This window comes from Triturus cristatus, chromosome 9, assembly GCF_964204655.1.
Source record: "Triturus cristatus chromosome 9, aTriCri1.1, whole genome shotgun sequence".
Taxonomy (NCBI): Eukaryota; Metazoa; Chordata; class Amphibia; order Caudata; family Salamandridae; genus Triturus; species Triturus cristatus.
This window is the reverse complement of record NC_140592.1, coordinates 383,075,911-383,088,902: the sequence shown is the minus strand read 5'-3', so window position 1 is coordinate 383,088,902 and position 12,992 is coordinate 383,075,911. Positions and strand designations below refer to the sequence as shown.

The window sequence follows — 12,992 nt, the reverse complement described above, 5'->3', positions numbered from 1 at the left end:
ACAAATTTCCTGCTCAATTTCCTGTTCTTGGGCATGGGTAGTAGTCCTAATAATGCTGTACGTATCTTCCCAGTAATCTTCCACCACGTGGCTGCTCGTAGTTCGGGTAGAACTTCCGACCAGATTGGGACTACAAGGGGGCACATCCATACCATGTGCATAAGGTCAGCCTCTGCTTCCCCACAACAGGGGCAGTTACTGGATCGTTCTGTGTATATTTTGCACAGCACTTTGGGACTGAGGTAATCATGATGTATAAAATTGTATTGGACTAGGCGCTAGAACTCGCCAATTTAACCCCTTTGTGTATCCTGCCCCATTCCTGTGCTGGCATATGGACTCCCACCACCTCATCTCATCTCGCCTGAATGGGGAATATTTTCCTTGGCATATCGTCGCGTATCGCGCGATATATATGAGTACTCATATGTTGACCATGAGCCATATACAGCATTACTTGCAACATTTTTGCAGTGGGAGGCTCCTCAGGGAAGTATGGCCAAAGTTCCCTAGCTACTGGAGAGATTTTTGCGTTTTGTGCAAAAATTGGCCTCTGCCCATATCAAAGGAAGCCTCCGCACACTCCCTCATCACAAATAGGCCATAATCCCCCAACGTCAAACATCCCCCATCCTTCCACTTCCGTATTGACATAGAGTCAGCAATCTTGGCAAATGGAGGCATATCTGGTGCGTATGGTGCATGTCGTACCACTTTCCTTACTGTGGACTCCCATATCTTGGCTACATGATGGATAAGGTAAGGGCATTCTCTAGGGACACCTTTGCCCCGCATCAGTCATTCCGGCAAGGAATTTCCCCCCTGCATACATGCAGTCTTTTTTCCCAGTTATCCTGATCGTCTAACCAGTGAATGGCATGTTGCAGTTGTGCTGCCATATAATAGAATTCAATACATGGGACCTCTACCCCGCCTTGCTGCCAGGGTCCCTGTAGCGTTGATAGGCAGATGTGTTTACATCTGGGACCCCATAGTAGGTCCGTCACTAAGCTATCCAGTATTTTGAAATAGCTGACCGGAATTTTATATAAAGAGTTTTGTAATGCATAAAGGCATCTTGGCAGAATGATCATCTTAGTGATCGTGACCTTGCCCATTAGGGATAAGGGCAATTCCCTAAAGAAGCGTATGGAACCACAAATTCCCTCCACTCCCTATATTAAAGTTCCAGGAATCTTTTGGGCGTATGTGCCAACCTAATCCCCAAATATCTGGGAGCCGAGGACGTCCAGGGCAGTACCACCTGGGAAGCTGGGCAATTGGTTGTGTTGCCAGTCTCCCGAGCGGGAATAGTTTAGACTTCACATGATTAGTTCGGAGACCCGACACAACACTAAAGTCCCTTAGAACCTCCAAGAGGGCAGGTACTGAACATGCTGGTTGCCAGATATACACCAGCGTATCATCAGCATAGAGGGAAACCACATGGTTGGTGTCACCCATCGGTATCCCCCAAGTACTAAGCCGATCTCTAGGTGCCGCCGCCAGTGGCTCCATTGCCATAGCAAATATGAGGGACGACAGGGGGCAACCCTGTCTGGAACCCCATTCCAGTGGGAACATCTCCGATATTCTGCCCCCTACTCTGACCCTGGCATGGGGATCCGTGTATAACACTTGAACCCATTTAAGAAATGGCTATCCCACCCCCAATCGTAATGTCACCCATGCATAAGGCCAGGCCACTGAATCGAATGCCTGCTCTATATCCAGGAGGGCTAAAGCATAGTCCTTATCCGCTAGGCAAGGGGCGTGCCAAACATGTGCCCGCTGCCTTAGATTGTACGTAGTGCTACGTTGTGGTATGAAACCGGCCTGGTCCGAATGGATCAAATGGGTCACATGAAGGAGAAGCTTACTCGCCAGGATGTGGGCACCATAAAGAAGCGGGAATAGCAACCACAACCTACTTCTGATGCTGGCACTCTCTCTTTGGCTCTCTAAGCCAAGAGAGCTGCCAGTTCCTGGCGGAGGAAGGAGATATGTTCCTCCATCAGCCTGTGGCAAGTGGGAGGCATGGGTGGAGTGGTAGTCACAAAAGAGAGGGAGTAACTCCATGGGACAATCTGAAAACCCAGCGGTCTGATGTTATCGACCTCCAGTGGTAAAGGGATGGCATATCCTGTCAACCAGTGCATGCCCATGATGGTCAGAGGCTTGGAGGCCGCGGCTTCCGAGGGAGTGGTTGACTGGCCTGACCTGTGGCTACGTGTCCCATGGGGTCTGTGGGTACCACGTCTTTGGCCATGCAACAGCTGGGAAGCCTGCACCTGCTCAACCAAGTCACAAAGCGAGTGGGAGTATTGGCCCCAAAGGCATGCGGTGTTGACCGACTGCAGAGTCAGGCTGGTGGAAGAAAACATCTTCTTGCCTGAGGTATCCAGCCTCTTGGATTTCGTGTCCGTTGGAATGGTAGGGAATGCACCAGGATTTAGTTTGAAGTGGAGGCTCGAACCATCAAGCTTTCCTAGGTGGGGTGTTTAGTGAGGAAGGCGGGGTCCCCTGGGGAGAGGCGATGGCAGAGTCAATTGTCCTATTCACAGGAGCCCATGTACAGGGCTTAGACCAGGCTCCGAATAGGACGTCCGTGAGGGCCTCATTAAAAGGGAGAAGCGGTTCTGTAGGGGTGACTCCCGGCTGAAGCACCTCAATCAAGAAGTTTGTCTTGACAGACACGGAGGGAAACTGAAGGTCAGGGACCTCAGCCGCCCTCCTCACCACCACCACCACTGCAAATGAGGCTCCCTCCTCTATAGTCACAGTAGGGGGAGAGACCAAGCCAGCATCTGGGGAGGTGTCCAGTCCACTGGCATCCGCCAAATCCTCACACAAGTTTTCTTCATTGGGGTCTAGGGGCTGGTATTCATAAGGGTCCAGTGGCCCCTCCCTATATAACCCAAGTCCTAGCCCAGAGGAAAAGGGCTGAATGGAATGAGTCCAGTCGGCACCAGAGTTGGCGTCTGACGACACCCATCTGGCTCCATGTAGGAGTAAGGGTTAAGAATGGGGTTGGCGTCGCCAGTGGACACCATCTGCAGTGAAACTGTCACGGGGAAGGTTTAGATGGCTCAACTGCATCGGTCTGGATCCATCCATCAATCCAAGGGGCCCGACTGCTCCCTGGGATGAACCTGGCAGTAGAAATCAGTAGGGGCCCAAAGGCATGCCAGGGGGACAGACCACCCATATATGAGGTGCATGGCCTCATAAAAGTCACAAAGTTGGGTGGGGGTCACTCCGGCTCCAGGAAATTTGGGGAGGTGCGGAGTCAGCCCAAGTGCAGGTTCAACCGTGGAGCCAGGCCTTGAATGCCAACGTTCCCTTGTCTCCTCGGATGACTTTGACGGACGGGGCGAGGTCGAGAACCTCTTCGACTTCTTGTTCTTCTTTTTGTGAGACTTACCCATGATTGATAGCTTCACGACCAATCCCGAGACCGTCCTCTCGACCAGGATCGAGAACGGCATGTGTGACATCGCACAAAGAATGGCAAGGAGCTTGGAGGATCACTCCCTCAAAGCCTTGGGGTACATAGCGGGACAATTAAACTAGGCCTTGGTGTCATGGTCACGCTCGAGACACCAGAGTCAGACGAGGTGTGGGTCCACCGCTGACATTTGCCAGTGACAGGCGCCCTAGGGCTCACAACCAGCCTTTCTTGTAGACATCCCTGACGCACCAGGAGACAATGTTTCAAAAACTATTCGACAAAAGGTTGAAAAAAGTCAGTCAAAATGTGACTGGGGTAACTCTTCTCCAGATCTGCACCGACGGGCGTGGAAAGAAAAGAGCTGATGTCAGTATGCTGGCGTAGAGCATATATTGCCACCGCGCACGTCACTTCCGGTGCAGACAATTCCTGATGACACCATGCAGAGCAAAACGATGCCACCTACCGTGCACAGGGGTCCTTCTCACAAAAAGATTTGAATCTTGCCTGACGCCTGGGGATGATTCTAAGGTAAGGAATCTGTGGCTAGAAGTCTCTATCAGATTTCAAAGTATACATCTCTTAGATTCTGCTGGCTACTTAGGAATAATGATTAACCTTAAAATATCCATGGTTTAAACTGGAGGTGGGCAAGCCAACAAATTAACAGTGCGAGCTGAGCCAAAGCCGAGCCAAGGATCTGGCTTGGCTCTTATAGCCTCTGCATGACCTGAGATGTTTAACATGCACATGAAACAACAAAAATCCCATAAAATGTGATCAAGTAACTTCAAAGAAGGGCATTTCCTTAATATGTTGAAGCTTAGACATTAATACATCTCATTATAGCACTGCACTGAGAAGTACTTATTAAAAGTGATAGTTTTTAAACATGAACTTGAACCATTCCAGTCCCACTCTGGCGACAGTGTCATTAGTAAACTAGGAGGCAAGACAGTTGTCATATGAACCCTTTATGTGTCCAAAACATAGCTGCCAAGATTTCAGATTGCTATGTGTGACATTTTCATAATTTCAGTGTATTTATGAGTGACGTTTCAACGACTGTGAGTGACACTTTCTCGTGAGAATCAAGAAATGAAGATGAGGGAAACATAAATATCAGAAATTACACCCATTTGAACAACAAGAAACTCTAAGTTAACTGCTGAAAAGCATAACAAATAATTGTTAAACGCCTTTCATTCATCAGACTAGCCAAAATTGCAGAAAATAGATAAAGCGGTCTGGAATACGTTCATAATTTAATTATAATCATCTGAATGACTTGCAGACTTACTCAGTGCTGCTGTCGACATTAGCAGTAAGCAGGGCAGCATTGGAAAGGGAAAAGTGGGAGACACTCATTTAAATCACAGCTAGGCAGGCAGCTGTAATTTATTTTAAGCTCGCCCGGTGCTGGGGTGATCATTGTTGTCCGGCTGGCGAGCCGCTCATGGCGCTATAACCAAGTGAGTTGCACAGCCACAGTCTATAGTGGCTAGCAGTCGCGCCCACCCCCCACCCACAACGACTCGAGTTAGTCTGTCGCCACCCCGCCACTCGTCGTCTGTTGCCAGCTACCTCCCGCTACCACCACCCACGCCCCGCTCTTACCTCCACCGGCCATCCCTGGGCGGCAAACTCTGGGATCGCCCCAGGCGGCAAAAGCTCTAGCTAAGCCACTGAATGCAAAGTGGCTTAGTGCTGGCTGGTAAATATGGAGCAGGACCCCGCATCACCGGAGAGTCGCAAAAAGTGACGCCCTGGTGTCGCAACCTCATTGTCAATGAGGCCCTAAGTTTATAAAAATGTTTTAGCTAATTATCACAAACATTAATGAAAACGATGTAGTGCAAATGATGGGTTTAACTAATTACTGTTCCTTATCTTGAATCATCTCCATTACTCATCTTTCAAGCTGGATTAAGCAAGAAGATGTATCACTGTGGCCATTTCCTACAAACCTTGGTGAAGATTATAAAAGTTTTCCACTAGATCCATGTAGTAGCATATTTGATTTTGAAGAAAGAATGAAGAGCTATGATAAATATGCCAGTTGTGTCTTGAAAGTGCTTAGTTTCAGAGTTTTTTTTCTTTCAACCATATATGCGATAACTGAATCCAGTAGAAACCATTTGCAATCGGTCAACCTATACACCCCCATATGCTGACATCTGTACTTATAGGAAACAAGTAGTGTAAAAAGGCCAATAGGTATGGTTTTATCACTTCACACACTTCATTGATCTTGGTTGCCTACCTCACTACTGCCTGGGTTTATATAATTATTCCAGAGTGCAATTGTGGAATACATGCATCTATTATCAACAAACTTGCTGTGTGTTTGTGTATGCGCTGTGGCCAGTGTCATTTCATTAAAACCGGTTGCATGGGCCGCATCTGGCCCTGTGCGGGGGTGCAGAACAAGGTCATGATAGGGTGGCTCCACTCCCCCAGAAACAGACTCTGCAGCCACTGTGTGCTAGTTTCTGCATTACAGTGCAAGTACTAGCCAGGTGGAGAAAAAATTTGGGGGGCATCATAGATGCAAATACCATATGTTCTGTAGCACAGAAGCGCAATGGAGGGACCACTATGTGAAAAGCCTAGAGGTTTCTCAGGTCTCCTTTGCAAGGCCACCTCTAGCTAGAAGAACTCATACAACTGATGTTGGTAAAGAGGAAAGCTTCCTGATGCCATGACTGACAATTAGAATTAACCAATGGCTGAATGAACGATGAATGAACTGATAATGACATTTAGAACCAGCAAATACTGAAGGACGCCGCCATTTTGCTCCTCTCTTTACGCGTAACAGACACCTGCTGCTCCTGCAGTACATGAGGGCCCCACCATTCAGTAGTCCCCGTTCAGGTTGAGGACTATTAATATTTGTACTATATGGGGGTCTTTCCAAACCCTCAATACTTTCTGCACGGAGGCCCCTATCATTTTTCGGTATCCCACTGCCCCTGTTGATACAGTTTGTGTAAGTTATAGCAAAACAGTTCAAACAGCCTTTAACCAGACCTAAAAATAATCCCACAGATTTATGAGAAAGTGCAAGGGCTCTGAGTAGTTTGCAAAACAAAAATGTGTTTTTAAATTTGCCATGCTTGCTACACCCTGCCTCTCGGAGCCACATGTGCTACTTACCGCCAAATCATCAATCATCCTGTCTTCGAAGGCGTGCTCCTCACTCTCGATCCAGGCTCGCTTGAAGCCCTCCAAGAACATGTTACAAGCACGTGATCTGCAGACAGAAATCAAAATATCATAGAAAGAAAGAAAAAATATAACGGATGTGAGCAGGTTGGAACCAGAAAATAAGAAGAGGGAGCAAACACCATAAGAGAAGAGATAAGATGCAGAGAATCACAAGACGGAAGAAACACCATGGGAAAAAAGTAAAGATGGAGCACATGAGATGAAGGAAAAGACACCATAGAAGAGGAGGTAAAACATAAAACACGAGAAGAGGGAAAAGGTAGAATAAGAGCTAAGAGAAAAATGCAGAAGAGGAAGAAAGCATAAGCAAGAAGCTAGGGAAAGCAGGAAAGCAAACGGGGGAAAACGGTAAAGCGGAAAGGTGGAAATAGGAAAATAGGTATGAGGCAGTTATCAAAGCCGAAAGAAACCATGAGACATCACTGCACAGTGGAGAGGGAAAGAGACCACACAGGAGGGAAGAACAAATATGTCACAAGATAGAGCCGAAGATATGAAACAGCACAGAGGAGGAGCAAACTGTAAAGCGAAGGAGAGCAAAGATACTTCAGGAGAAGAATGGAAAACGAACATCAGTGGAAGAAAGACACGGCATGAAAGACAATGAGAAGGCAGTATGGTTGAGAAGAAGACACACAGGAGGAAGCAGACACATCACAGGAAAAGAGGAATAGGAAGGATAGGAGTGGAGTGAGAACAGGATGTAGAGAAGCAGAGAACAAGCTACCTTCTTTTAGGTAGATAGTCTAACCAAAAATGTCTCACCTTTTGAAACTCTCCAGGCACCAGACTGTATTGGGAATTTATTTAGAGCAATAGCTTCTGTGCACTGTCATGTGGCACGGATCACCCATAAAACATTTGAAGAAAGACAATTTGTGAACTCTAACCTTTTTAGTAAAAGGTGGAAGGTCTACGGAGTCGACGTAAACAAGAAGTCCTGCAGAACTGAGCAGGCTTAATGGCCCCCATGCTGACATGACTGTCCATACAGTAATGTGTAGTGAAGATGTGCACAAATGCTAACGTAGCAGCCTATCAGACTTCCAACACTGAAAGACCTCTCACCAGTGCCATTGTGGGTGCCTTGGCTCTGGTGGAATGGGCCTGAGGATGATCAGGAGGCTCGTTTTTGGCCAGAGTATAGCATGTTTTAAGCACAGGGTGATCCAAATAATCATGTTTTTTTTCTGGAGTGCCTTTCCCTTTGTAGTACTTTCAAATCAGATAAAAACCTGGTCATGCACCTGGTGCTCTGATGCACTTAATGTAAAGGGTGAGAGCTCTTTTTGGGGTCAGTCGGTGAGGCCTCTCCTCCTTAGTGGTGTGATAAGAAGTGGAAAAAGCAAGAACAATTGACTGTTCCACATGAAAGGTGGATACCATTTTCAGAAAAAGGAACAAGTTTTCAGCATCATTTTCTCTGGAAAAAAGAGGGTGTAATGAGGGAGCACTGACAGTGTTTGGTGCTCTCTAACAGTAGACAGAACTACAAGGAGAAATACCATCTTGATTGTCAGTAACCTCAGAGAACAACTGTATATAGGCTTGAATGGTGTGCACATTAAGAATGTAAGAACCAAATTAAGGTCCTATTGAGGCGTAATGAAAGGTGCAAGGGCAAAAGTGTAGATGAGACCCTTCAGAAAACGCATCACAACTGATAACTTGAATAAGAAAGGTTGCTCAAGCAAACACAGACAGGCTGAAAGGGCTTGCAAATAACCTTGAGCAGTGCCAACTGCACTGCCTTACTGGGCTACAGACAGAACAAATGACAAAACATCCGTCTGTTTGACCTACAGATGGCCAACATGACAGTCCCAGACAAAACACAAACTGCTGAATTAACAGAATAAACAGAATTAGTAGAAGCATGCCTAGCTACACAAATAACAGATCCAGTTGATGTTGCTGAATCATCACACATGGAGCTGTAGGCTATGGGGATTTGGGTGCAGGACCCTGTTCCATTGCTGAGACAGTTTCTCCTGAAGAGCTAGCCACATTGGAGGCAAATACACAGGCTCTATATATCTGGGTTCCCTCTTGTGGCCCAATCTGGATGATCTAAACCTGGGCTTTCTTATTCTTTTTTGGAACTCATGGCAGGGCAGGCAGTGGTGTAAAGGCATAGAGGAGATCTGAGTCCCGCTGCAGGTGGAATGCATCTCCCCGGAACCTCTTGGCAGAAACTACAGTGACCAATAATCATAATACTGCAAATTCATGTCATTAGCCAAACGATCCAACCAAGGCAGGCTGCATGGGAGACAATGCCTTAATTCACCTTCGGGTGAAGAGACTATTGGTCGTGCGACAGCTGAATTCTGCTGAGGTCATCCGCCATGGTGATCAGTGGGCCTTTTAAATGATTTGCTGTTAGGGAGATACCTTGCTGTTCCAGCAATTTCCATAGATAAAGTGCCTCCTGGCAGAGGACCCGTGACCCCACACCATTCTGCTTGTTGCAACATTGTTCTACATGGAGGTTGTGTTGTCAAGACCAGAACCAGCTTTCAATTAATAGATACAAGGAAGGACCTCAAAACCAACTAGATGGCACAAGGCTTCAGCAGGTTAACGTGGTGCCTCTGCTCCATCGAGGACCAAAAGCCCTAATCGCCACACTTATCAGGTCACTGCCCCAAACCAGAGGAGATGTATCTGTCACTCCTGTGAGTTGTAGGTACGGTTGGGAGAACAGTCTGCCATAGGTCAGATTGGTGATCGACAGCCACGACTGAAGGTCCCAGGCTGCCTTCTCTGAAATAAGGATGCTGTCCAAAAGGACCACTACATGCAAAGGTTCCACTACTAAGCCCACATTTGTGCCACAGGTGGTGTGAGACTAGCAATAAGCCTTGAGAAGGTGATCAGAAGTTGAATGTCCATAATCAGCCTTTTCTGGACACCAAAAAATAACAGGAGTAGCACCCAGTGTCCTTCTCTGCCTCCAGAATCTTCTCCATGGCCCCTTTGGCTGAAAGCGACTGAACTTCCTCCACATATATGGAGGTATAATCCTCTGAAGTCGGAGAAAAAACAGGTTGGAAGTGAAGGAGAGAGGATGTGAAGGGGAAGGTGTAACTTTCTTGCAACCTTGTTGAACTACCTGCAGTACCCTAAGTTCTGAAGTTACAGCAAGCCAGTCTGGCAGGAAAAAAATAATTTTGCCCCCCACCCACTGTGTATGACTATGGGATAGGGAATCATAGAGGCCTGTCGCAGCTTTGGCCTGGAGAAGGAAGAGGACTGCTGTCCCTTGGGGGTTCCATGTCCTCTGCCACCAACAAGTTCTATTGAGCCATGAAAGAGATGTGTGGGCTGTTGTAAGGGTTTACGATGGCTTTCTTTGGCGACAACCCCAGTCTTAAGGATATACTCTTAATATTTGGTATTGTTGATGGAATTGGCGTACTAGAGAGAGCAAACCTTAAGAGTGTGCTGTAGCATGCCTGTCTTTTAAAACGTTCCAGGGCCAAATCTGCCTTATCACCAAAGAGCCTAATCCGTCAAACAGCAGATCCATAAAGCCTGTATGTCACAGATAATGTATGTGGGGCACATTGAGGCATAAGGTTTAGAGCCCAGGGGACGGTCCACACAGTCCGTTGTGTCCAGGCTGACTTATTTTTTGCTGCATCCGTCTGCCTAGGATTGTCTGAGCAAAGGGATTTCTGGATTTGTCAGGGATAGCTGGTAAGATCTCACCGGCCATATCCCCTAAAGAATGAGTGTAGTGCCTCAGAAGGCTGATGGTATTCGGGGACCTCAGTGGCAAACTGGCAGAGGTAAAGACTCTTTAACTAATGCATCAATACGCTCTGTGTCAGGAGGCGCAGTAGTGAGTTTGTTGGGATTGACCTTGCTAGTGGAAGGCTGAACTCTGAGGAGTCAGGTGCTGAGTTAACAATGCCAGATCTCTAGTGTAGGGCCTACAATGCCTTGCTACAGGGTAACTTACTTGGAGAGCTGAGCACGGATTATAAATAGTCATCACCAAGGTTTCTGCAAGAGCCCATTAAAAAGCATAAAGGGCTCTGAAGCAGAAGGCCAGGCTGCAAGATTTCTGTAAGTTTACCTTAGTTACTACAGCACAGTACTTCTGATGCTCTGTGAACTACAACTGGAGAGGTACTCTCCTCAGTGGGTGAACCGGTTGGTAAGTCAATCTGTCTCCCGGGAATTATTTAGGCAACCAGCGTTCTACAATCCTAAGTATAGACCAGCATTATTATTATATGTAGGAAGCATATGGTCAATCTCCTCATCATTAACTTAGTTGTGATAAACATTTTGGAGCTCTTAAATGGCATTATGATCTGATATGAACAAGGCTTCTAGCCCACACTTATACTGGCATGAGAGAGAGGCTAGGTATTATTCAAAGACGGGGCTGTGGCGTGGTAATCTTATAGCAATGCATGGCATGGCGTAGGCCAACAACAGCCCAAAATCGGAAACAGAAATCAGAGTCGAATTTGGAGCAGGTGCTGCTGGAAACAGGCTAGCACCAGGGCAGTCAGAACTGATGAGGAGGCCACCAGGGTTGGAGGCATGTGCCGATTCTGGCATTGGGGTCAGAGTCAGACCCATTGGCCGGAGCTAGACTAGGGACCACTGCGGCTCTGTGGGGCCTGAAGATATTACAGAGGTAATTGGAACTGCCCTGAAAAGTTGGGGCAGGTCTTCACTAAAGGCCTCTATCTGCTGCAGGGTCAACAACAGCCAAGGGAACTCAAAATGCTGCGTGACCAGCCTCGGAAAAGGCTCAGAGTCAGCTCATGGTAGAGGAGTCAGACCAACTTTGCAACTCCTTTGCAGAGCCAGAGTTGTGGGACAAGGTTGGATCCTGCTTCAATGTCTTGCATTTGTGGTGCAACTTGTCCATAGTGTTTAACTCCCTGGAAGACTGGAGATGGACCAGGATCAGCGACATGACGCAATAGTGGGTTGGTTATTTGGGGTGCCAACTCCCTTGCTTTTTGTGTTCAGTAACATATAATTCTGTCTCCTGCACCCTGAATAATTTCGGATGCATCAGGAAGCATTTATTACATGACCTTGAGTCGTTCCCAGACTGTAAACACCACAGGCAGACGTTTTGTGGAACCACGTTCAACATCTGCTTCCTGCAGTCAGAAGACAGAAGCCTGTGGTCTGTGAAGGGGATCGTTCTCCAGCACACTGCCTTGTTGGTGAAAAGGGTAATTTTGGCATAGGTGAAAACTGAAAAAAGTTGGGAGTGGTGCTCTGAATCCATGTGGAGGAGCACAGAAAAGAAGGAACCTTTACAATCACTCTGATGTGAGACCTACATATAGCTTCTCGCCATCACTTTTCACTGCCACAAAGTCCAATGGCACCAAAGCAGTTCCAGATCCAGTCAGGTACCTTGGAAGAATAAAAGGCAAGGAATCTGCTGCGGTTAGAAGTATCCATCAAAAATAGACAGCATAGACATCAGGCCAGTTACACACACTTTTTCAATCCACCTTTCCTAAGCATAACTTCTTTCCTAGCCCACAAGGCATCCTATTTTGTCTGTTTCCTTCGAAGACTAGTCAGGCAGGTGGAGGTTTTTGCATACTCATCGCTCCCCACTGTATTTTGTATCGATTTCTAACTTTATGCATTTCTTGCATTCATTTGATAGTTTTTTCAATTTTCTGGCTCACCTGCATAGTCGGATTTTCAGGTGCTGTGCTTTGCCTTCAGAGGACCTTTCAGCTTTCCTCTGCCCAACAGGCTGACTTGGCTGGGATGATCGCAGTCCTGGTGTATCCTCCCATAACAGCCTGCTCCCCACATGCCCGTGTTTTTCATCTGTACACTGGCAGGGGCAGGCGGAATGAGACATTGTGCCTATAGCGCATGCACCAGTAGAGTGGTTCCACGCAAGGCACAGCTGAAAGTCAAGTGGGTGATACATTTTTGTTTGGCCTGGTCACTATTCCTTTTTGCATTTCTCAAACACATTTCCAAAGCAAGACTGTAATGAATAAAAACAGAGACATGAATGTCTCTACTGTGCATGGAGTTTTCTCCACACATTGGGCCGCTGTTTGTAAAATGAGAGTGGAAGTACTAACCACAAACAGAGCAGCTCTACTGCACTGTGACTCAGTCATCCTTTGCTAAAAGGCTAATGGGTCAAGGGGTTCCTACAGTGTAGCCAGCTTAGCCTCCTCCATCGGAAACATGATGGCTCATCTATCACTAAATTCGGTGGAAAACTGTAAGTTTAGGAAGCTGGAGACTGCCAATTTTTTAGCAGAGCACCCACTCGCCAGACTTTAAATCATCA

General features: G+C 47.0%; 1 protein-coding gene across 5 annotated transcripts in view; it reads right to left on the bottom strand.

Annotated features, from left to right (window-relative positions):
- RYR1 (ryanodine receptor 1) overlaps positions 1 to 12,992 on the bottom strand; it is a 1,245,571-nt gene that overhangs the window by 321,713 nt on the left and 910,866 nt on the right. For all 5 annotated transcript variants that reach the window (XM_085625233.1, XM_085625235.1, XM_085625236.1 and 2 more), the window contains one exon: positions 6,611 to 6,707. In XM_085625233.1, the coding sequence (XP_085481359.1) occupies positions 6,611 to 6,707 (97 nt within the window). The remainder of the gene's footprint in view (positions 1 to 6,610; positions 6,708 to 12,992) is intronic.